The 27582-nt window shown below is 28.2% G+C and overlaps 1 protein-coding gene across 1 annotated transcript in view; it reads left to right on the top strand.

Annotated features, from left to right (window-relative positions):
• The first annotated feature begins 1531 nt into the window (after positions 1 to 1531).
• LOC118068325 (Matrix metalloproteinase 2) overlaps positions 1532 to 27582 on the top strand; it is a 123059-nt gene continuing 97008 nt past the window's right edge. The window contains exons 1-3 of the mRNA XM_035085627.1: positions 1532 to 1744; positions 3809 to 4629; positions 5467 to 6255. Of these exons, the coding sequence (XP_034941518.1) occupies positions 6169 to 6255 (87 nt within the window). The 5' untranslated portion in view covers positions 1532 to 1744; positions 3809 to 4629; positions 5467 to 6168. The remainder of the gene's footprint in view (positions 1745 to 3808; positions 4630 to 5466; positions 6256 to 27582) is intronic.

Here is a 27582-nt window from a genome sequence, read left to right as displayed (position 1 = left end):
TAACAAGGTCAGACATAATTTATCATTACAATTTTTCAAATTTTTTATGTAATATAACTCTATATTCTATTTTTTGTTTTGTCAATTATAAAAAAAATGTTTAAAATAAAAGGCTGAAATTTTTAATGTTTATTCAAATCAGTTTGATTAATAATTGATAGAGGGACAGCACCAATTAATCCGCCATGTTGATTTTATGTGCAATGAATACGGTGACCGACTCGATCAAATTCCGCTTCGGTAAAATTAATTTTCTAACAAAATAATGTCAACTATTATTCAAAATTTGAAATTAACTTTATTCCAATAATAATAATCATTCAAAAGAAATAATAATTTTTATTTGTTTTGTCTTTTTTATAGTTGAAATTGTAAAGTTAGAGAATACTGGTTAGACAATGGAAAAGCGATGTTTGTGATGCCATTCTAGATGATGTTTACGAGAAAAAGGAAAAGAAAAGATGTAATAATGTATCAAAAAGTTTGTTTGAATAAAATTAAAATTCAGGAATTCCGGTTAGTAAGAAAATAAATCTTTCGTTTTGCATGAAAAGCAAGTTAATTGTTTTTGTACTATTCAAGTGACCGAGACATGAAAAATTAGTATAATAATTTTTACATCAACACTGATATCAAAGTAAAAGAGTTATAATTGGACGTTGTGCTGTAAATGTATTTCATTGAAATAATTGAGCTATTAGCATGATTTGTTTCAGTTATGTCACTATTTTATTTAATTTCAGTTGATAAAAATTGGGAAGTTAGTTTATTCCGATAAATTTGGTCATTTGTTTAACGTATTTGAAGTTTTAGGTTAAGTGGACTATAATAAATTTTAAGTTCGTTCATTAGTTTCCAACATTTGATATGTTTCTATGGATAAATAGGTAAAATATTAAGCTATGAAAATTCGAAGTTTGTTCGAAAAATGAATATATGTTAAAAAAATATTGCGAGCCTATTTTAACGAAGTATAAAATTGTTGCGTGTTTGCTATTTTCATGATAAGATTGCATGATTCTTAGCTCAATTCTACCCTCAAATAAATCTAATACAAAATCAAATTATGTCTCAGGGAAAAAATGGTAAAGGAGAATGTGCCGAAATATTCGTTTGGCGACGCATAAGTGAGAAGAATACTCGTGAATGCAAGAAAGAGAGTAAGAAGGCGTGCTCCTGACCCCTGATGAACATGTGTATATCTGTCGTGTGGGTGGGTTTGGTAGAGAGTGAGTCGTGCCATCCGGTGGAGAATAAAATAAAATTATAGAAGTGAGTACGAGCAAGAGAATGATAAAAGAAACACGTTGCGTGGTTCTCAAAAGGGTCGCAGTCTAGAAGAAGAGAGGGAGTAACTTCTGTTGGTTTTCAGGGCAATGCATGGAGGAGGAAGTAAGAGAGTTGATATAGACGCTACTGAAGCAGATGGAGAAGGAGCGACTGTGTCTGTGCTGAAGTGAGTTGGGGCGAGGGTCGAGCATGAGACTTGGAGAGAGAAGAACGAAGGGAGAGCCGAACCCAAGTGAAGTGAGCACGACAGTCGCGCGACACGCGGCGCACCGTACGCACGGGTTTCGCGTTGCGTGTGTTTACCTTTTCCTCACGCTCGCTGGCCCTTAGAACAACAAGACAGGCCTCGGAGAAACCGAAGAAATTACGTAGTCCTTTGAAGATACATTTTGACAGCTGTTATCTGGAGTACCATCAGCTATTTGAGTTTATTTTCTACCAATGGACATTCATGGTTAGTTTATATACTAAGTTTTATTTAATAATAATTCATGAAAGCTAAGGATCACACAAATCAAGTATTACTACAGTTTCAACACTCAAAATTTGAGTAACGCTCCAAGAAGCTTTAAAGCATGACATGATGGAATTAATTTGCTGGATATTGAAGCAGTAACGAGATAGAAGGAGTGAAATAGGATTGAACAGCGAGAAAGAAATAGAGAGAGAAAGAGGGAGAGAGAGATTGCACTGCGCAAAGTGCAGAGTGAAAAGTGGCGAGTCTTTCTTCATCTTGAAATTGGAATAAATGTATGCAAGATGTGAATCGTGTGCATGTGTTTATTAGTGTATAAATGTGCACTCAGACGCCCGGCAGTCTCTTCTCTTTCTTTCTCCATCTCTTGCAAAGTAAAACTTTACATCTTAGCTGATCCCCACGGGCTTTTACATCACTATTTGCTACACAGCTGCTTCCAGTAGCGCCTACATTGGCACCTTCTTGTTAATATGACGAGAATACTCTCTAATATCGTCTATCGTTTATTAATCATGCGGATCAATGACTCAGAAAGTACATACTAACTTACTATTTTCATTTCCAACTTTTTACACACTTATCAATCACATTTGGGTTATCTCTTACTCATTTAGATGTCTATCCATTCATAATTGTCAGATGCTTATGAAATTACTACACTTTTTTTTTATCTTTTAAACTTTTTCTCTTTAGGTCGTTTATCTCTCAGTAAATACATCTCATCTTCATAGTATACGAAAAAAAAAAATTCTTTAAAATCTTTGGATACTTTTAAATTTATCAGAAAAATAGTACGATAAATCATAAATAGATTTGCGCGTTTTGAATCTTGTTAGTATGAATTTACACTCTAGAGAAGTAAAGGTTTTAAAATTCCTGTCCTCATTCATCGACCGACTAATTGGTCTCTTCGCAAAAGAGGCGAATAACCATACCATTTACGGAAACTTTGTGCAAAACGAGTTCCGAAGACCTTCACCAACGGCCTTTGATGGAACTGAAGACGTGTCATCAGCAACGCATTAGGATCTACCAAGTATTAGCATATCTCTTAATATTTTTATCATATTTTTTGCAAAAATCTGATGAATCTTTTCACATAGAATAATATCATAGAATTTCAATATCGATTCTAGCCTGGCTTTATCTTATTGCTTTTATTTAGATAACGTGCCGTAGAATCAATTGTCCATTGTCGAGAATACAATGTGGGAGTTGACTATTGGCTTCTTTCAAATGATGATTGATAGAAAAATGTTTAGAAAAATAAATAAAAAATAGTGATTGGGTAATAAACAAGTAATTCTGGTAGTTGTTAAATGAATTGACGCAGAAAATTCTTGGGCGTGGCGGGTCTTCGTACAAAGAACCACAAAGTTAATTGCGGTTTATGTACCTACATGTCGCGCCCCTGACTCTCGTCATATATGCTATAGCGCACTGTAATCGACCCTCTTACTGTCAGTTTAAAGAGGAAAATAATGGATAAGGGAAAAATATTTCTGACCTATATGATATTCGAGAATGATTCTTTTGTTTGTATTTTTCTGATTGTATCGTTGTGCTCCAAATTACTTAAATGATAATATCATATATAAATTTTATAGCTTATAAACTGAATAGTCATAGGCCACATTTTCAGAAACTATTGAGAGTGTTATATTAGTATGATCAGGTGCCATTTTCAGCGGTCGGCTTTTCACCTATATTTGAGGCATCTTTACTTTGTATTTGTAACGGTGAAGTTGAACTTATATGATTATTTTTACTCAATTGCATAAATAATTATGAAAATACTTCTATACAAATCATACAGAGTTCATTTGATAGGTTTATATGAGTTTAAAAATGAAACACAGTAATTTATAATTTTCTTTCAATATTAAATTTTGTGATAAATGTAATCATTGTTTTTAGAGATTTATGATTATGTTATCGAATATTAAGTTTAAAAAATGGATCTTAGGGTTTAGTTAATATGAAGAAAAAAAAGAAATAAAAATAAACATGTAAATAATAATATTATTTTCTTATTTGCAGAAAGTTAATGAAACTGAGAATACAACACTAAGGAATGAAAAAATCATCCGGAAAGGATCAAAAAGAGTTTCAAAAAGTAAAAATCATCAAACAGAAGAGAAAAGAAATTTTTTTGTTGATTGAAGTTTCCCTTTGAATTAAAAAATTGAAAAGCAGTATGAGGAAAAGGAAATGAATAAAAAAATCGGATAAAACTTTAGTCATTTTTTTAATGATTGTCAAGTAGCTTAAAGAATAAGTTTTTTTGCTCCAAAATTTTTTTAAGTCGAAACTTTACTATCAAGTAAATTTTATCCTGCAAATGTAGGTTTCAGGTGTGAATAAAGATTATCAGATAAAAAATAAAAACAACGCCCTCTCACTGAGTTGCATTCAAGACAAAACGAAGAAGGAAACGGGAAAGACTCGTTGGCGTTTTAGCAAAAAACTTCCAAAGGAATTACCTCGTTTTCGCTTGTATATCTGAGATTCAAGTAGGTACTGGAGACGTCTCGATGTACCGCAATTAAACGGCTACTCGCAGTTCAGAGTGTGACTAATCTGCTTGAAGACTCGATAAAAAACGGGGGAGAATAAAAAGGAAGTAATAAAAAAAGAATAATCAAAGAGAGGAACGAGGCTGAAGAATATAAAAGGAATGCCAGTAGGGATTCTCGAAATTCCTTGGAGTTCCGGTCGTTTGAGGTGGACATCCGAGTAACTCGTAAACGATCAATGTCCTTTCTCACATCCTGAACATTATGCTGATTATTCGACTACTGCGACAAAGGTAGTTTATACGGATGAGCGCACGGAGGCTTTACCGTTCGCCGATTTAAACCGTAAGTTTTATAATAAGTTCTTTATTATAAGTTGCAATTCGTTTTCATTTACATATTGTATTTGATTGAATCGTTTTACATCAACCATAATTTTATAATGTAAAATTCGATTACCTAATTAAATTTGCCATTTTCGAGGTTTTAATACATTTTTTCATAGATTTATTTGATTTACCTTTTTTGACGTCGATTGTAATTTTTTTTTACAAATTTTAGAAAAGAAGCGATTATCCAGTATACCGATACTTTTGAAAATATTCTAAGATTGTAATTTATTTCAATCATTGAAATGATTCTGGAGGAAATATTCTTGTTTTCTTTTTAATTAAATATCATTTAAATAATTTTTTAACCTGAACAAATAATTATCTTCTTCATGATAACACATTTACATGCTTCTATAACTAACTTCCTTTCTTTTAGTTTACTCTGTCAGTAGCACGAGAGTTTACTGACAACGATAGTTATCACAAGAAATGCGTAGTGTATCACGGTTGTGCTCGACCTCATTTTTCCTCTGTCTCTGATAACTACCATTCTTTGTTTCTAAAAGCTTTTAAGCTTGATGAAATAATTAAGTATATTAGAATATATATTATCCAAATTTTTCTAATTCCATCAGAAAATTTTTTTTAACTTGTAGTTGAAATCATAAGTTTTTTCCGAAAACAAAATCTTTTTTAGTATTTAAAAAATATACAGAAAAAAAGTTATCAGATTTTTTAATACAATAAAACCTTTGAAAATTGCAAGTCACAACGATGATCACATTTGAAGTTGTTCTACCATGCCATTGATGTCTGGAGTTTATGATTAATTTAATAAATTCATTTACAGGTCGGCGAATGGAAGCCTCGCTTTGGGAAAGCCCATTGACGGAAAGTTTGAGGCTAAGAAACAGCTACCGCAAAGTTGGTTAAAAAATACGTCAAAAGGAAAAAAGGATCAAAGTGGATACAGACTAGTATTCAAAAGCTGATGCCTAAGACAATACGTAACATAACAATAACAACGAGTATATCCTACGGAAGTGTATGCTCGTAAGCTTCATGTCTTTCATCATCATAAAACGATTCAGCATTTATTCCAGTCTTTTCTGTTAAGAGAAAGACACGGTCAGTGTCACTTGAATCGTTGCGCTGGTAGCATACGCCTACGATTATTTTTTCAACGTGGATGATAAATGATTATTTGTTTAATCCTTTATTGTATTGAATTAACTTTTCCATTACCAATATTGTGCCTTTGGATCTACCGATATTATCCAAAAGTTGCCATAAAATTTGAAGATCTTCTGTTTATTGCAAAAAAAAATTAAGAATAACAGGATATGAAATCAAGATTAAACGAAACTGTAGGATTTGGTTAATTTTTATGAACACAAACTTGGAAGTTTATATCTGTTATATGTGCTAAAAGACCAGTGTATAGTGAAGTTTTTATTCGATCAACAAAAAAAAATCTTAATGATTTTAAAGTGATAAAGTCTCTGGATTAGTGACTAGTGTATGTGTTAATGTGCAGATAAATAATACGAAGATGATCTTCTACGTTATATTGCTGACTTTTTTTACGAACTTAGATGCTGCTAAGCCACATTCATTGATTTATGCTGATGATAAGGTGGTGAGTAATGAAATCTATATTTGTTCTATTTATAAACAAATAATTAAGCATTAGATGATATTTTATTAAATCATGAGAATCAAGTCATGACTGAAATTTTTTTACTTTATTATATAATATAATATTTATACGCATTATTGAACTAGTATTTCGTTGATTACATTATCCTGAATGATCAAAAGATACAGCAAAAACGTTGTTTGATAAATGAATTTAATTGACAATTAATTAATAGTAATTAAGAGTACAGTAAAATTTTTGACTACTCTTCGATAATTTATTTTAAATTGTAGTACTTTTATCGAGAGTAAATTTTTATTGCATGAGTCTATTTTGATCCACTTTTCTTTATAATTGTCTCGTAAAGTATTCTTTTTTTGCTGTAATTTATATAGAATGTACTGTCATTGTTAATGAAAAAATATTTTCACATTTATCTAAATTCTCATTTATTTGGTTCTTTTTTTCGAACTCATCAATTCAGCTGAGATTTGAGAAAACTTTCTCAAGCAATCTCTTTATTCAATAAGCAAATGCATGTTTCAGTATTTTCCTATAAGCTAAAACATCGATCACGTTCAAATAACAGGAAAAAAATAAGAAAAAAATGGCAAGGGAATAAAATTTTATTTGCTGAATATATTTATGTATAGATAGCTGTTTTTCAACGTTGCATATTTTAATGTCTTTTTCAAGACATTTTTACTGAAAAAAGTTTTTTTTTCATGCGAATTTGTATCTTTTGGAGTTATCTGACAACTATGAAAGATCATCCCTCTTGACATCTTTAATTGAAAAGATATTTTCTTCAATTGTAGAATTATATTTATAATTCATTTATTAGCCATTATCTTCAATTTTCAATGACACAGTGACTAAATGTTGTAAGTAAAGATAAATTACAGCTGTTGAGAAGAAAAGTTCTCTCCCTCTTTCTTAACCTTCTTATCTTCGTGGACATCGATCTTATTAATTCGTGAACTTCCATCGCCCCTTGGTGAAATAAATGTCAAGAATACACACATGCAAGGTAGATCGATAGAGAGTAAAAGTTGTGTATCTTTTTATTACGATGGAGGACACGTTTTTCTTTAAGATCATCTCTATACTTCTTTTTCTTATATTTTATCTTCTGTCAAACCCTTGTCATTTCTGAGACACTTAATATCAAAACAACAAAGTGTAGTCAATTATGGACTGCTTTTCTTTTTTTTACATATTCTTTTTTTTCTTTTTATTTTTAGCTGGCAAAAAGAATCTATGATATAAATATTAATGTTTAAGTCATAAAGATTCAAATCAACATTGAAAATGAGCTTGGAAGTTTTTTATAGTTTATATATTTTTCGTAATTTTGGGAACTTTACATTTAAAAAAAATTGATTTGATTATAATCAAATTACTATAGTGAGGAGAAATAATCAATAATCAAAGAAAAAGTGTATCTAAATTTTTTATGTTATAAAATGGAAAAAAAACAAATATCATCTTATTTAGGGCTTTTGTGAGGAAAAGAAAATTTTTTAAATGAAGTTATGAAATTGAATATACCTCTAGACTCCTGTTGGCTTTCCTCGAATTTATGCCTATTGATGTTTAGTCACTTTCATTAGCATAAATACTTTTATTATACATTTTTAACATTGTTAGCTGGAATCAATTAATTTAACTAAAATGTGGAAATAGTTAAAATTGTCATTTATAAATTGAAGTTATTTTCAATAATAAAATTTTAGTTGAAAAAAATGCTGCAAATGAATCAAATTTTCATTTAATTTTAAACCGATAATAAATCAAAACAAAATATGCTGTTTGATTATTAGATAGAAATAAGTTTCCCTTTAAAGCGAATAAGAATACAATAAGAACTTAATTATCTTTTTTATTTTTATACAAAGACGAAAGGTTAAAAAAAATTGTGTAAAAAATGAACAAAACTTACATCGGACTTCCTACTTCTGGGTTCTTAGACTCTATAATAAAGTACATTAAAATTAATTACTCGGTTATTTCTGTGACTGTTTCAGTTCTACAGAATCACTTAGACGTTTAAATACTTTTAATGTTACCCCAAAAAAAAATCCGTTTCATATAATATTTTTTCTTTCCTCCTGGACTTTTTAATTCTCTTCTTCAGTTTTTGAAGTTATTCCTTCATTTTTCTGTTTGATTAGTTTCATAATTGATTTTTAGACATTTATTTGTTGTATTTAGAAAACTTTTTAATTCTAAAAAGGAATTAAAAGTTTCATCATACTTCATTTTTTATTTTAATCGTGAAAAATTTTTTTCATAAGAAAAATTGATTATAATGGTGGACACTTTTTAGATATTTTTAGTGTGCTAAAACTATATACTGAAAATTACAGTGTGGAAAGAAAGTTATTTACTGTAGTACAAATTAGAGATGATAAAGCATGTATAATGTACGCAAACTTGTAAACTATGTCGATATTGTATTTCAGATTTAATCTAAATAATTACAAGTTCAAAGTTCATGCAAAAATGGAATAAATTTTTTTTAGGCGAACCTGGAGTTGATATTGCAGAAAATTTCCTAATAATCAATTTTTATCATTTATTACTACAGGGTAAAATCAATTATTTTGTAATTTTAAACGTTAAAAAATTTATAGATAGAAAATTTTTTGAAAAAACTAGATGTTGAAAAAAAGAAATTTAACATTCTTTTTTGAAGTCTTAACTACTTTTGAAAGAATCTTTCATTCTTCATCAAAACTTTTTTTTTAGAAGTACTACATATTAAAGATTTATCAATAAACTCATCAAGTTATGTTTTTATAAAGTGATATAATTTTAAATTGAATTTTATTAAAATAAAAATTTTACTGTTTTTTTTAAGCTTGATTTATTTATTTTTAAAATGATTTTTTTATTTTACTATCCATGCGTAAAATATATAGTTTTATATTTTATTATTATTTATTCTTGTATTAATTATTATATTTTAAAATAAATTAGTACAATTCATGTTTTCAACTCTGCCCTCAAAAATGATGATCCAATATCTATTCAGTCGATTCATGTTCAACAGAATAAAACTACAAAATTCATTGAATATCTCCAGCAGTAGTGAAAATATTTTGTGTGAAATCCATTCATAACACTTGTAGATATACATAGCAGTGTTTATGGTTTTCAAATAATGCACATACCCAATGTAAAAATTCAAGTATCAGAATTACATATGAAATTCTTATCATTCACCATCACATTAATATTCCTTTTTTCGTATATATAAGAGAACAGTTTTTTCCTCAACTTTTTTTTATTTTCTTTCCCCGTACCTTACAGCAAGAGAACTATGCGACCTATTTTTATTATATACTATAAGGGATAAAAATGTAGAAAAGAGCAAAGTGCACTCTATCGCTATTTTATGCTGTCAGGTGTTGAATTCACAATTGTTATGTCACTTTACCCTGAGGAAGTAGTATAAATTGGAAGAAAAAAGTCTATTTTCAATTTACTTCTGTTTTTTCTCCAACATCTTTAAGATTATTCAAAGAATATTAAAGAGTTTAAGACTTGTTATTTGCTTTCCTTATATTTTAATCCTTCCAATAATTCAATATGTTGTTTAAAATTTTGCATCATACAAAATGTTTATTTGCAATTTAAACAAAAAGTAAAATAATCTTTTTCATTTTTATATAATATCGTATATATATATATACGATATTATATATATATATATATATAAATATATATATAATAAATAATAATATAAAATATATATATATTTATAATATTATGTGATTTAATAAAAAAAATGAATTAATGAAATGTTAATTTATACAATCGTTATTTCTCTGAAATATTTAATTATTTCATAAATATGATTATAATGAAAAAAATATATATGTTTTGTATGCTTTAAAACATTATCATAGATAATATAATTCAATTTCTGTATTAATTTGATAGCTAATTTTAAAGTTAACTTTCCGCATTTTTGTGAATATTAAATTAACGAGCGTAGGCTTATTTACTGTTAGAAATTTTTACCTCATTTTTAGGTAGATCTACTGTAAGCAGAGTTATCGGAGTTGTCGAAAGAAAAAGAATGAAATAAATTACAGAATAAATTTAATGTAGATAGCATTTAATAATGATATAAGCAAGGGAATAAGATATGTATGAAAAAACGAGTATAGAGAACATGCAAATTCACGGATGCCAAAGGCGATGCTTGACCAAGCATAAATATAAATACGTCGCGCCTTGACTTGAGTACTCATAAACGATTAAGGGGCACGGTTATCGACTTCTCTGGCTCCACTTTCTTTCGTACAGATCGTCAATGCGAAAGAAATTCATTCATTGAACGTCTTCTTGCGTTTATTCAATGGGGAATGTCTTCTTCGAAGTACTCTCAATGTGCAAAAAAAATTTAATGTGAAGAAAAAAAGCTTGAGAACTTCTCTTAGACGTTTAGTAATGCATTATTTGGTGGAAAAAATGAATAAAAAATCTTTTTATTTATTCGTGATGTTAATTAGCTTTGATTTATCTATTTTCGATTCACTGATTTGATTTGGTGAAAAAAAACTTTTTCTAGCAATAATGAAAAATTTAGCTGATTAAAAGTTTTGATTGTATTAATAAAGTTGAAATATGATTTGATAAATATTTCACTAAAGAAACATTTATTATTAATGAATTTTAAGAACTGTAATTAATTTAACGTGCGCTATAATGATTGAACAGCACTGTAATGTTTATTTATAATTCTTCGTATCTGATTGTGCTATGCAATTCAATCGTTTTTGGCATGAATTAATTAATTTTCAACTATAAAATTTTGTTTGTAATTATTAATACAATGATCTAACAAATATTAAGCCATTGACAATTATTTGATGAGTTGAAAAAAATAATCAAAACCGATAATTGATGAACGAGCTTGCTTTTAATTAATTAGCGTGTGGTTTTAAAAGTAAATTTTTCAATTAACAGAAAAAGTAGGTGAACTGAACGAAAAATTTGCAAACTTGATCTTTATATTAGTTTTTATTTCGAATCCTGATAGTTTTAACATTTATATTGGATCGGAGGTCGTTAACTGCAGGAAGCGCCGGCGCATGCGATGCTAGAAGTCGCGACGTGACGTGCGAGCACATATGTATAGGATACGCGTGAGGTCGCTGAACAAATAAAAAAAAAATAACCAAGAGATGAAAAAGATAGGAGTAGGCAGGCGAATAAAATTGTTCATGAAAAATTGTAGGTCGATTATGTTAGATTATGTGAGCTCATGAATTCCATCAGACGATTTCATAGGTAAGGTAATAGTGGAAAAAAGGTTTGAAAAGATGTTAAAGAAGAATCATAATGAGTGGGACTTCTATGAAATGCTCCAATACCATTCAGCTGTGCTGGAGATGATCGACTGTAATTATAGTCCATTATAAGAAAGGAAAAAAGGTTGTCATACTTGAGATTGCATTGAAATTGAAGAATTAATCAATTTTATTTGATAATATAAAAATAATAAAATAATCAAGCAAATGAAAAGTTGTAAAAAATAAATTAATGATTGGATTTTTATCATTCATGTCTCATTTAAAGTTTTTTCAATGTCCTTACAAGTTTATCAGAGTTGTCAAGTAGTTCAAGTTTTACTTGGCTTACTTTTTGTCTGATTAATTCTGGAGTTAACCCAAGAACTTTTTAAGCTTTCACTACATAGTCTATGTTTGAAAGAAAGTAATCTCAAGAATTTTTCAAGAGCAAAATGATTACTATGTATACAATAACAATCCTCTTAAGTCAATGAACTCATAATAGCATTCAGAAGATCGTTAAAATTTTATTTACTGTTTAATAACATCGTTAATGTTTTATTGGTTGTTTATAGAAAACATTTTTAATAATTAATACAGCTTCAATTTTTGTTAACAATCTTTTAACATCTGAACTTTACTCTGATCATTCTATAATAGCCTTATGAGTTATTTCAAATTTTGAAATAATACTGAAGGCTGTTTTGAAACAGTATGTTTAGAGCATTTTGGCTGGTAGTATTAATAATAAATTTATATCTTTAAATTGATTATGCATTTATTTATATTATTGCAAACTTGTTACTTTTGCATAAATTCACTTTTTAATAAACATAATCAGTCTTAAAGCAAAATCCATTCTTCAAATTTAATCATATTTTTAAAAATCATCCATAAAGTTAATTAAAAGTGAGGGAAAAAACTAGAAAATTTATTATGAAGATTATTTGTGTCCTGAAAGTCTTCGGACTAAGAGAATTAAGTTTTTTTTTTGTAAATATAAATTTCACTATAAATTATTTAATCAATAAAGATGGGGATGGATGGAATTAATTATACATATTTAAAAATGAAAAATAGTTGAAAATTATCTCAATTTTTCTCTATGTATCTTAAGGCTGGATGAATTTATATGCTTTTATTCATTTTTAATTACTCCCATGATATTACTACAAAAAAAATCATTATAACATGCATACTTGAATTTTTCAAGCGATAAACAAATATATATTTTAACGATTTTTTGAAATGATAATTACCAGAAAGTGGTTATACAAATTTGTTCCATGACGTTGACTTGCACATTGATATGAATGTGGATTTAAATTTGACCACGCGTTGATGGTTGGTCGATCGTGACGAGTGTATTCACGCGGGTATTAAAGTCCAGAGCATATACCCATGAAGACCAACATGTGCCCAGAATATTGGACGCACGAGCGAGAGAACAGCAGAACAGGCCGTTAGTAATTAGTAACACATGTGGCTAAATACCCAGTAGATATTCTTCATCTTTTCTGATACTTTTCTAAAAGAGTTACTAATGATAATACAATATAGGAAGATGTTGAAGAAACAAAAAGGTGATCATCAAGAATTAAACATTCTTTGATGAATATTTTTTTCATTAATCATCGTCATCGGTTCTATGCTTTTTATTATTTAAAACTATTGGTCTAGGATAAAGGGAAAAATCTTTAGAACAAAGAAAATTTATTAGTCATATAAGTGCTTGAGAAAGAACGTCAAGAAGCTTTTGAAGATGTTTCAGACGTGCGAAGTATTCCTTGAGCGTCTCATAAGTACAACTTCGTGACCAGTTGCAGATTGACTGCAAACACGTGTCACTGCCAAGACTCTTCTCGTATTTTCTACTATGTGATGATTTTTAACTTTTTATGACTTTTTTTTAACTAACTCTTTTTCTTAATTTTTTGGTGTCGAATTAGCCGTTTTTAAGAACACTTGGTAATAATCTTCTCAACTTTTTACTTATTCTATTAATATCATTTACAATTTTCAACTTGCCAGCTTTGAAGCAGATCGATTTTTATTCTATAATTTATTCAATTGGTTTTGTTGGAAATTATTATACACAGTGCAGTAGTTGTTAGCCTCGAACTAATATAAACAATCAGTTGAATGTTACTAAGAAAAATTTTTCTTTCGTGCAACATTAATCAGTGATACTATAATGATAATTAATGTTGCAAGATCTTTTTCGTAAAGTAAACGTTAATTAAAAATCGTTTGCCAAAAAATTAAGAATCAAGCACTATTTCTGTTAGAGACAATGGTTGAAAATATAATAAGTATGACTTTATCATTTGACAAACGTCAAAAGTTCAAGATTGATTAGGCACGTAATAGTGATTAATCTAATTTATCATTAAAAATTTTCTTGTCTAATCGTCATATACATATTACTGATTCATTCAATCATCTCATATCCTACTCGCTTTTTACCGTATTGTTAATCATTTTGATATTTCTTATTCAATCTTCATCTGAAGTTCAAAGTCACTCCATTAGACTTTTATTATGTTTATGTGTAATCTAATTTAAAACATTAGAGAACTAGGGAAAATGGAGGTCAGTAATAAAAGATAACACATTATTTTTAAATTCTTTAATCTCTAATTGTCCTTTTGTATTTAATTTTAACAAGTATATTTTCAACTCAATCATTAATACATACTATTATTTTGTAAAATATAAAATTTTTCTTTGTCCAGTATTATGTTAGTCATTTAAAGTTATTTGATTAAAATGATGAAAAATTATGAATCATTTATCATTTTTTAGCAATAACAAATGACGCATAAAATTTAATTTTTATTGAGTTATGTTTTTTCACAACAAAGAAATTCTTGAAGAATAAAATACATACTAAGTCCATTTAGATATTAATGTTTAGATTGAATAGAATAAAATTTTTTTTAAAAAAAAGAAAAATCATTCAATGAAAAAATGCCTCCATTGACTCATACGATAACATTATTTTATTTTATTTATTTTACACTGCTGTTGACCATTTAACGTTTTTCAGCAGTTCTAGTAATTGAAATTCTAACACTTTTATACATACATATATAGCGGCAAAAGAGAAAGTTTGTGAACCGAATATTTGCATAGAAATTTGTCTGTAAATTCGGAAAAAATTCACACCGTATCCAAAGAATCATTGGGAAAGAGATGAAATAAATAGAAATATGTACAGTAAAACGAATAATACTTACTCTTATATGTAGATACATAGATATATAGAATAAATGCATTCTTAATCTATTTATAACTCGATCGCATTGGAATTGAATGACAAAAAAGAACGTTTGCGTTATCGGGCTCTCTCATGCTTATACGATGAATTAGGATCTTTGAATTAATCTTAAAGATGGGTTATAAGCTCCTTTGACTTCCTTCTGAGCACGTTTTACTGTCCTTGGTCGCGTTCTGCAATCACATTTTCTTATCCCACAGGTTCTGGCATAAGCGGCTTGCCTGAAGCTAACTTAACCTTTGATAAGATGCTGACTCCGAAACTTTAAGATCAGCTTTATCTCCTTTTATTTCATTGAACTTCCTTTTATTATTATTCAATAACTCATACACTTATGAATCTGAGAATCCAATTATATTTATGTAAAAATTTATTTGTCAGTTATATTCAAAAGTTACAAAGAAATATTGAATTATGAATTGTTTGAGAATTTTTTTAATAATCTTATTATTAATAATTTAAATAATTTAATCATAATCATAAATTTAAAAATTACGAAGTAATTTATTTTATTTAGATAAAATTTATCACTGGTTTAAATCAATAATTATTTGAATAAGTTGATTTAAAAACATCGTACTATTGAATTGATCATTTTTAAGAATGTTTTTTTAAAAATGATCTTTCATGTTAGAGTAAGTATTAAGGCGTCTCGAGTGGAAAAATATAGATATATAGAAGTATATGGAGCTTTTCGCACTAATTTTAGGCGAATAAATAGATAAAAGAAAGAAATACCTACAGGAAAAGATTCACGCAACACGAGATGAGGACGATTGGTTGAAGAATAAGCAAAATATCCGAAATTAAAAGTCTGATACCAAAAGCCTGATACCTGGTACCAACAGCTATCAAATCGCTGACGTTAGAAATATGAAAAACAATTTGTCGTTGTTGCGTACTTTTTTGAGTAATTTTATAATAAAACTTGTTTAGTAATTTTTTTCGTCATTCAACTTGTTTATAGTCAATTAGTAAAGTTATTACGATTACACAATAGATTCATTTGAATTTAGCAATATTATTTTTTTAATTTTTTACCAAGGTCTGAGTCTCTCTTCATTTTTTATCCACATCAGGCAACATTATTATTACGTACCTTTCTCTACATCTGTGGTGTTGAGTGACTCGGTCTCTTGCTTCACTCATTTCAACACATTTTATATCCGGTCTTATCGGCATTAACTTCGCAATAGCAATCAGCAAATGAATCCCAAGGAGATGAAAAATTGCTGAGTAAATTGTAATGCTACTCTGCGCTATTTGATGTTCTATTGTGTTCTCAATTGAGTTTCTTGCGGTTAATCCCATTTTCTTTGGACGATAAGTCTTTTGAAAAAAAGGTAGAAGATGGGAAAAAACTAAATCTCACGAATTTAGGTCATCGCGATAAAAGATTAAAATAGGTTGACTTGGAAGTATAAAAATTTTCTGCTCTTAAAATCTTATTTATAGCGTGATAAAAGGGTAATGCTTTAAATGATCTACAGAATGTAAGGAATTAGATTTGTATTTTCAAAATCGGATAAATTTGTACAATTGAGAATCATTATTCCTTTTAGTAGGTGAAGTTAATTCGAAAAACATTAAGATACTATTTTATAAATTATTTTTTTTTTGAGATTATTTTGACCCAAATTTTCTGTTTACAAGACTCTTTATACGTAGTAATAATTAAGAAATTTTTTACATCGAAATTAAGATGGATATTTTAGGTAAGGAAAAGGTCGGTAAAGTGGATCGCGAGGGCAGAGTAAAACGCTCGAGACAATGTACTAATTTATTAAAATAAATTTAAAAAAGCTTATTGCACTTTTTATTTATCAATTTTTCAATTCATTAATGCATTTAAAATATTAACATTTGTTAATATAATGCTTAATTTATTGATTCAAATTTTTTCGTGGTGTTCCACTTTACCTCTTCTTCCTCTAATTATTAAATTTTCAGCTATTCCAAGTATTATTTAGGCTTATTTTTCCTAACAGGTAGATGTTAAGTTTATTTTTAAAAAAATATCTTCGATCGTATCATTCAATTCTTTAAAAAACTGCCTGAAGAATGCATTATTTGTCGTATACTTAAAATATGGGGCTAATCTTTGTACGCTTAATTGAATTTCATTTCTTTACTTTGTCTGTAATTCTTTAGGTATGACCAAGTATTTTTCTTAGAGATGACACACTAATATTTAGACAATTTTTATTATCAAATCGAATGATACAATAGAAAAAAATTTTCATAAATGATAAAAGTGTTTTCTGATCAATGGATTCTCAGAAAAATGGTTTAATTGATAAAAATGTTGCTGTTTAAAAGCAAATAAGATAAAAAATGATATTGGAGAAATTATTCAACTTGAATAAGAATATTTTTGTTTCTTTCACGAAGAAAATTTTTTTATTACGTGTGAGTGAAAAGAATTACAAAGACATGTTTTGAAATTTAGAAATAAAAATGTTTCTATCCAACATTAAATTGTGCGTGCTTTTAATAAGTAAACTTACAACTCAAAATTCACGAATTATTCTCAAAATGCACTTGTCATTTGTTACTTACGGTTAGTGCACAAATTCTTGTCGTGCTGTTATGAAGTAATTAATCAGTTGATCATCAATAACATCAAATGATATAAAATCTGATCGATTAATTGGTACATTATATATTAGACCACAATAATTACATTATTTTTGTAGTTTCTTTTCTTTCTTTTACTTTGCTTCGAACCTAGTAATTTTATAGTCTTCCTGTTCAGTCTTTTCTAAATGATTTATCGGAACTAGGAAATTCCATACCATTCGAGTTTTCCATCAATCTGCTTTTGATCTTTTATCCTTCATCTTTCATTAACTTTTTCCTATATTTCCACACGGATGAACAAACATGACTCACAGAGAATTACGAAACGAATTTGTTCAAAATGTATGATAAATTTTTGTCATCATTCAGGGTTTTCCTAAACCACAAATTGATAAAAAAAAATCTATCAAATCATAAAATCTTGGAAGAAAAGATCATCGTTGATCTTATGATTCAGAATTAATTAGCGTTACCTTAGTAACAAGATTTGATTGTTTTATTGTTTGTGATGACAAAGGGAAAGTGAAAGACTTTATGACTATCCACTATTTTTCTGACGGATAGAAAAAAGTTGTCCTCAACAAGGGATTGCCTGAATGTGATGAATCAGAGGACAATAAACACGATGGCGCCACAGAGCTGCGATCGATTGGGTTTTGTTACTATACTAGTGGCCAGACTATTTCCGGTATTTTGGCTATTCCACGAATCTCGGCGGAAATCTCTCACCCACGACTATCATCTATTTACTCCCCATTTTCATTGACGTTTTAGGCTCATCAATATGTACAAATATTTGTTAAATAGATATATTTATTTTTAATGTATTTATACCCAAAATTCATAGAATACTGTCATATTAATAAGACCAGAAAACAGAATCCAATAGATAAATAAATTGTGGCCATGAAATATTGATACTCAATGATTTTGTGAACTATTTTATAATGATAATGGCGAACTGTATTTGGCAAATACTTATTTTGATCTAGTTGGTAAAATTTTGATATTTAGAGTGTAAATTGAATTAAAATCATAATTGAAATGAATATTAATCATTTATCAAATTGTATCTGCACTGGTAAAAGAGGATCAATAGTCAATATTGATGACAAGGGGAGGATATTTGTTGCCGTCATTGTGGGTGAAACACAGTTTTTTGATCAGTTACAATGATAGTTGTTTTATAGTTTATCTAGTTGTTGAAACTGCTGACTCATTGTTATCAATATTATTTCAAATTAAATCAAATTGATTGTTGTGTATAGAAAATAATAAATTAAATTTTTAATTTGAAGAAATTTTTAATGACATCTAAAATACTCTATGAGGAATTGGATTTATATTCTTTCTCCAATTAGTTACTAAAATAAAATTGAATTAAAAAAATTTCTGATTATTCGTTGCTATTATTGCTGTCAGATGTATCATTGTAAAGATATAATCAATATTTTACATTGTAGACCAGGCTTTCTTGCAAACTTCCACTCGGTCTTCACTTAATTAGAAAGCTTTCATGACATTTACTTATGTTATACCTAGAATTGTTTTAATGAAATTCATTGCGTGTTTGTAATATCGATTTATGAGCAATCAAAGTAGACAAACCACGTGCGCAAGAGCCATGACTTGTATGTATGATGATTCAGAACTTGTACATACTTAAGTGGTCTGACGCATTTTTTAAAAATCTTTAATGAATGATATTAAAGAACAGCAATTTTTTTTTTGAAAATAATTGTTGGAATTTAATTAAAAGCAGAACTTAATGGTGGAATAATTAATACATGCATTCTGGAAGCATTGAAGTGGAGATGTGATTCGATTAGTACGATTGATTTGTTAGGGCAGCTTCGAGGAAGTTGAGATTTGTGAACAGAAGGGGAAATCTTGACGATGGCGCCTGTCAAACCAACAACGCAACTCTTTGTGTTTCGATCAGCGGCATATTTTTAGAAAGCCAGTATTCGTGGTCAAAAAAAAATACATGGGGCATATATCAAACATTCTCAGAAGGACAATAGAGTCTTTTGTAGATGCTTCAACGAGTCTAGAATATGACGGTTTTTTTTTGGTACAAGTATATTTTGGAAATTTTGGAAGCACCGACGTACTCGAGACTTTCAACCTTAGATCAAAGTCAATGTCACGGTCTAATGAAAACTCTTTTTTGACATTATCTTTGATGATGTTACAACAAACAGTTCATATGTTAACTATAAAAACTAATAGATTATTCCTTTTTTATTCTAAATTAATATTAACTGATGAATAAACTTATTTTCTTTCATGGCTCAATGTCTCATGATAAAAAGCAGAAACAACTGATAAATCAATTTAAAGCAATCTTTTTGATTTTAATAATAGTTCCTCGATATTTCCATATATCTCTATTCCTTTGTTAAATATTTTTATCTGTTTGATGTAAAAATACCTACAGACAAGACTTCACTCCATTTATATTCAATAAAGAATTTATTAAATAAAAATTCAATGAGATTTTTAGATAAACAAGATTTTAAGTAAATTATTTAAATTTTGAAAAATTAATAAAATCGATACATTTTCTAATTGAGAAGTTCTTTTAAATTTATCTCACATCTAGACATCTAGACAAATTGTTGTAAAATTCTATTTGCTATCTGATCGATGATGAACATGTTGGATCATAAATATTGTCAAGCTCATATATTACAGTCATTTTTAAAATGAAATTTTTATTTGTAAAAGATAGAAAAATCAAGGAACGAATTCAAATACATCATACGAATACTTAACTGGAATAGAATAAACTCTTTGATGACAAATAAAACCTTACTAACTGCGAAGGTTGAATGAGCGATGATGTTATAATTTACAATATAGAGCAATTATTAATTGAGTAATTATTTTAATATTATCAGCTTCCATTTATTGTCTATATAGGTAGTGACTAGTCAATTGACTTCATTTTTACTATGACTTATTCATTCATTGAATAATATTCAAACTAGATCATTCAACAGCTGCGTCTGGTTTCTTCTCACCAGTCTCTCTAACTAAGCTTAAGATGAATTTATAACAAAAAAAAAGCACGAGTAAAAAAGATGAAGTTTGAAAACGACACTTGACCTCGTCTGTCTCGTGAAGCTGCTCACTGTCAACGCAGAAGTATGCAGAAACAGCACAAGATCTAAAATCTAATGATCATTCACTTCAACAATCTTGACTTATGACTTAAAGATCTTCATGTTTCTCTATCAATCCTCACTTTCTCTCAGTGACAATTTCAATTCCGGAATGTTAAACTGAGAGTTAATTGCCGTTGGTCTTGAAAAAGAGACTGAGAAAGTTTGTAATAAATGTTATTTTTTACAATTCAATTTATTTCAATTTAAAGTGTCAATAAAAGGTGTTATCATTATTTCTTAATTGGTAACAATTGGAAGAATTATTTAAAATGTGTTTTTATCTAATTTTAGCTGACATTTTGTCATCAGATAGAGATATGACTATTAATTATGTAACAATCAATTGATATCAATAATTATGGGTAATTATCAGATTGGGTAGTGGCTAATTCTCTGTGTGATTGATATCAATATGTATATTAATCAATTCTACCTATAATAAGATTTCTGAATATGATGATTTTTGTTTATTTCAATTTGGGATATTTCAGTAATAATTTAACATTTTATATTTTATCATACTTAATTCAAATATAAATAGTATTGACTTTGATTGCAAAAATTTGATAGAAAACTTTAAATCTAAAGAGATATACAACTTGTAGATTAAAATGAAAATGAAAATTTGATTGAAGTTAATATTTTGATGAGCCATTATTTTATGTAAATGGACACATTATAAGTAGTGATGAAGTATAATTTTATCATAACATGACTTTTCCTTAATAAAATAATTACGTTTAAATAATTTAGTTATTTAAAGTAAAATTTACCGATTATATTGCAATTAAATTCGTTGTTTTTCTGATCTTCGTATTATTTCAAAGTTAACTGATTAATTGAAATATGTAAATTTATTCGATAAATAACATTTTACAGTTTAATAGACTAACAAAATTTATTGAATAATTCTGCTTTGTAATTAGTGTTAATAACACTATACTATTGAGAACAAATTTTGTGTCTTTTATATTCAACTTACTCTCTTTTATATTTAAATTTTTTTATTAAATAGAAATAACTATTGTTAAAAGAAATTGATAACAAAAAGGAGAAAAAAATTAACATAAATGACATTTTTTCAAGTAATTTCTCTGTTATCTCAATGTTTTTCTTCCTTTGTACTGGGGAAAAAAGTTGATGTAATTTGAAGGAAGAAAGAATGTAATCAGTCGTATAAAATGTACGACAAATTCCTGAAATTTTAGGTCGTTGTGAGTCAAAGGGCTGAGCCAAGCAAACTGGAGGTCACCTTTACTATTGCTACTCAGAATGGAATAGATGAAAGATTCTTTTTTTTCTTCATCTCTTTTTGTTTTCTGATCTACTTCTTGATTTTTATTCCTTTTACTTTCAACATCGCGGGAGTCGCGATTCCAAAAGTCCAGAATGCTCGACGTCGTCAACCTCGTCGCTTAGAATCTATATATAAACCAGACTATTTATAGGCAAGAGACCTTATATTCTCAGACTGGCTTGCATCCGTCAGGTCACCAGACAAAATCCGTGCGAAATATTTCTTGAAGAATATATCACATGAAATTTAATAATTATAAACATTCAAGTATTTTTAGGGATAAGGGGAATTGTATTTTATTATAGCTGGAAAACATTTGACGATTAAATTTTGGTCACTTTTTTTTCCTTTCTCAATTTTTCAAACATCAGTGGGCAAATGATTTCACAAATTTATATAATTAGGAAATAATAAAAATAGTAACCAGTTGAATAATTTTAAATACAAAAGTGAGTATTTTTTTATTTCGGAGCTGACTAGGGGATTTTTTTAAACATCTATTTTTATTTTAGACTCGAAGATAATGTTTACTCGTCTTTTATAAAAGATTTACATGAAAAGTTCGACATAACAAAGAATTACTTGAGGATAAAAAAAAGCAATGGAATATTTTTGTGATAATTTAAATGGCCCCAGCTAAACTTTGTGTAGAAATAGACAATTTTGCTTTCTTTTATTATTCTCCGTATCTGTATAAATGCTCTCGAGAGAAATTTCAACCAAACAACAAATGTAGTTTTCCATATAGTTATACAGTTATATTGGTATATCCGTACCATATGTGAATAGGAAGTTGGTTTTACGCGAAGGAGATTAGAGAAACCGAGTTTTGAGAGTCAGTAAACAGACATCCGGGGTTTCTTCTTTATTTTCTTGAGAATATTTATTACAGAAAATATTTAAAATTGCTTTTCTAAAAATAATGAAAATTTCATCAATCCTAATTTATTTGATAATATAAACTGATAAAATAATTCTTTCTCAAAGTATGTTTTTTTAATTTTAAGGTTTCTTGTTGCATAAATTGTTGTTTGACGAATTTTTCAGAGATAAGAAAGTATGTTTCACATGGTTATAAATTTATTTTGATTTCTATGAGTAAAGATAAATTTTATTACTGTTTAAGATATATTTGAACTGACATAAAATATCTATAGGTATAAATTATTTTGTATAGTGAAAGAAAACCAGTAAATCAGATGATCAATGTAACGTTTTTGCCGAAAGAAAAATGTCCTCCAAGTCTGTAATATAGCCGTGTGTTATCAACCGCATGGACATGCCAACAATTCTTTATATCCTTTATTTAATTTTTTTTTCTTCTATTCTGTACCCACTGCTCACACCGTTTTCAATACTCTAACTTGTCGTTTTCACACGCGAAATTTCAAGTATAAATTTACCAAAAACCATATCTACTAAATCACAAGATAAAATATTGAATCTACGAAAATTTATAGCTTCTACATTTATTTATGCTTTATTAAAATTTACTTTCACACTTAACTGAATTTTTGTTGGCTTTATGAGCGTATTTATTATATCTTAGTACACCAAATTTGTTCCGAAGATTCAGTGAAGCAAAAAAAGTACAAAATATTTTCTAAAGAAAAATTTCACATTCCAACGAATTTAAAAGTTTAAAATTAGTTGTGATTTGTTACGTATTGAATTTTGTGACTGAACGGTTCTCCACGACGTGCACTGGGATTCTATGAGAGTCGTGTCAACGTGACTTACATCATAATTGCTTTGGATGTGTAAAAATGGTCGAACTTCCGGTCCCCGGTGGCCTAACACGAAGATGCATTTGATTCTGTCTGTTGTTTTTTATATTTATTTCTTCATATGTATTTTTTTACGTTTTTCTTTCATATTTCTTTTGTAAATGCTTTAATTGCCAAGAAATATCATCAATCGTTGATACAACTTTGCACACATCATCCATTCATAAAACTTGATGTCTACATTCCAACTAGAACATAACCGACACATATCAATATTTTACATTAATGTACTTCTCTTTTGAAGAAAATAACATTTTATCTATATGCTGAAATTAAGTTTCATCATTTTATTAATTAAATAAAGTAACTGTTCCAAGGAAAAATCTTCTTCCAATTCGTTTAGCGATTTGAACAATTGAGGTCATCTGTTTTCATCTGCTCCGATCGCATTTTATTGTTTAATTACTCTATATTAAATATATTTATGTGCACATAACTAAGTTTTTTTGAACTAAATAGTTTATTTTAAATAATTATGTTCAGTCGTCAATGTTATTTTAGTTTAAAGCTTTGTATGGTTTTGACTTCTTTTGTTATCACGATATTTTATGTTCAGAGTATTCATTTCGACACGATCGATTGAAATATCATCTTTATGAGAATCTCCTTTCAAATAATTTATAGAATTATATTATTTCATTAAAACACAAAGGTTATTAATTATTTCTGTATGGCGATTTGTTTTCACATTTTTATTTTAATGAAGTATTCAAGTTATCATTAATTATTTCCATAATTAATTGGAAATATTTATATTTATTTGTAATCAAGTGATTTTATTCAATTATATCTCTTCAATCAATTATTAAATAAGAATATTTTATTACACTACAAAACCGAGATGATTCATCCACGTGTGAAATTCATTCATTTGATGTATAACGCCATTATCAAACTATACGACGTGTGTGAATTTTTCACATACAATTATGTGTGTAAAAAGTGTCTACAAAATTACTATTTATGGCGTTGCACATTATCTGCGCGAATTTCAAACATGTCACTGCAAATCCGGGAAAATTCAAATGTGTAATAATAAAATGCTTAAAGTGTTTAATAATTAAACGCCCTAATGTTTACAATATTGAACGCCGTAAAAAAATTTGAAAGAAATTGGAGGGGTGTAGGTTTAACTAGATAATTACCAAAAACTATAACATTTTTTTAAATAATGAGAAGTAATTAACATTATAAGCACTTTAAATGTTTAGTTTAAAACACTTGGGTTTGCAGGGGCGTGACGAGATTTCGAATTTACTGTGTAATTGAGTGTTTTATTTTTAGTATAAAAATTATATCTATCATAAACTTTCATATCATGCAGAAACTTTTCAACTATTATTGTTGGTATTAAATAATTTTTACGTTTGTGTCATCATTGAAAAAATCATTTGAGTTGTTAGTTGGTCTCTTTTTCTTGTAATAAACTTTAAAATAAACAATTTCTCACAATTTAGGTTATCGTTTCATCGATTAAAAATACTTGAAAAATTAAACAATTTTATAAATTATTTTTCAATGATCTCAAAAAGTCAAAATAAATGAATAGAAATTATACCATTTTTTTCAATGACTTTTTCTAAATTTAATACTTAACATCATGTAAATTAATTGAATTTATGATATATTTTTTTTACTCTTAGAAAAAGAATTTGTTTTTAAAAAAATCCCGTATAGATTATAGGGTGATTTTATGGTACACCAAACAGAAAATCAAGTTAATTGTTGAGTAAATTTTATCAATTATTTTTCTTGTAGGCCCCCCAGAAATAAAAACAAACTTCTGATGTGTTGCACCATTATGATATTTTTTTCCTACATATTTCTTCTCTAAAAAGTGTTTATTGTGTAATTTAATTTATTAATTATTTAATGCATCCAAATGTCCTAATAAATATTTAATTCATTTGTTATAAGTTTATATATTTAAGATAAATGCAAATTGAAATGTTAAATTATTTTTTTCCAATAAATTTATTCTATATCTATGCGAATTAAATTGAATATTAATCTAAAATCATACAGTAAACTGTATTCTTATAGCTTAATTCGTTTTAAAATGTGAATATTATATCATTAACCTGTTTATTTAATAACAAAAATCACAATATATTGATTAGTCTGTTCAAGAGGCAATTTTTATAACGGCGAAATAAAATAGTTTGATAGGAGAGTTATGTCTTGCTGACCTATTTAAACAATTTTTGTCAGTTATCTATTGTTTTGTTTGATACCAGGGATAACTAAGTCCAATGCCTATATTTGGTGGCAAAAAATTTATGATTTAGTCACATCAATTTGAACAATTTATTAGGCTCAATATGGTCAGAGCTTGCAAGGTAAAAATATTGACTTGAAAGAGAACAAAAGCCATGATTTACTTTCATAGAAGCTTTTCCCGTAATCCATATTTCATCTTCCGGTAGTAAGTGATGAATGATCTCTGTGCTGCACCAGAGTATGACATAGTGGACGAATTTTCAAGTTTGTTCCGGTTATTCAACATTTCCTCTTAATAGGACTTCCAATTCCCCTGTTTGTTGTTCAAATATGTAGACATATATTTCTGTGTCAATATGTACAATATATGTATACTAGCAATAATACTTTAGAATGCATCATCAGAAATCGGAATTGATAAAAAAAACCATGTTTTAGAGAAATGAAAATACACAATCCGGAAATGTATTTCCGGCCTCAAATTTTGGCACTAGAAATTTACAATCATCATCAGACTACTGATGAATACTTTTTTTATTTTTTGTACTTGAAGCTCATATTCAGACTTTTTACCAGTGAATTTATTGCGAATAGAAGATATCAGACTGTACACTGTATATGAACACTCACAATAACAAGTGGAAACTGTTTGGTCATTTGTATGAGCTCATAAATACTTCACTGCTGCAGATGAGAGTGATATAAGGTTGATAGTAATATGTATTCACTAAAGTTTTTAGATTTGATATGAATGTATCCCACTTTTCTATGCTTTTTTAACTATATTTTTTTATTAGCCTGAATAGGATTTGAAAAAAATTTTTTTACTTTTTTTACGCTTTCATGAAGATTATGTGCACATAGGATGAGATAATTTTCTCTCAAAGAGATGTTGTCCATACGAGACTAATTTTCATATTTGCTTAGCAGTGAAGAGTAATTTTTTAACAGTTTACTTTTTCTCAATGAGAGTTTTGAAGAACTTTAATTAGATGATTTTTCTATTTATGAATGGACTATTCAATTTCTCCCTTTGATGTTTGATGAATTATACATTCTTTCTAATATTATTAGAAATAATCAACTACTAAATTTAGTAAATATCATCTCTTTGTTTTTCATTATAAATCATTTATAAAAATTTTTCAAAAAAGGATGTCACAAATGACTTAGAAAAAATGTCTGACTCTTTATGAAGTCCTTGATAGTCCATTTAAACTCTATAAAATCTAGATTTTCTATAATAATGGAATAATAATTTTCTGAGAGCAAAAACAATTGAGATCAATCATCTTAGAAGATAGATATTGAGAACATTTTTTCAAGTGACCATGAAACACTTTTAAGAAATTTACTTATCATTAATGAAGGCAATCTTAATATATTATAAGACCTTATAAGGTCTGAAACAACGTATAGATATCAAATAGTCGTTATTGGCAGTTGAAGTGAAACGTGTCGTGACAAGCGTTGAAGCGAGGATGAAGTGATGATGACGCGCTTGAGTGCAATCGACGTGAAAGCGTCATGTGCAAGAGCTAGAGGTTGTGTTCTGGAGTATCAAGAGAGGGCTACGTATGTATGGGAATAGGATGAGAATGAGGATCGAGGTTGCAACCTTGTCTTTGGGTGTTCTATCGTCCGAATAGCACGATTAATCTTCGTTACTGTCACTACTGGTGCTTTG

The sequence above is a fragment of the Chelonus insularis genome, unplaced genomic scaffold (assembly GCF_013357705.1).
Source record: "Chelonus insularis isolate UGA/USDA-ARS -01 unplaced genomic scaffold, ASM1335770v1 contig_3_pilon, whole genome shotgun sequence".
Lineage (NCBI taxonomy): Eukaryota > Metazoa > Arthropoda > Insecta > Hymenoptera > Braconidae > Chelonus > Chelonus insularis.
Note: the sequence above shows the minus strand (reverse complement) of the source record. Positions and strands in the feature narration are given on the sequence as shown.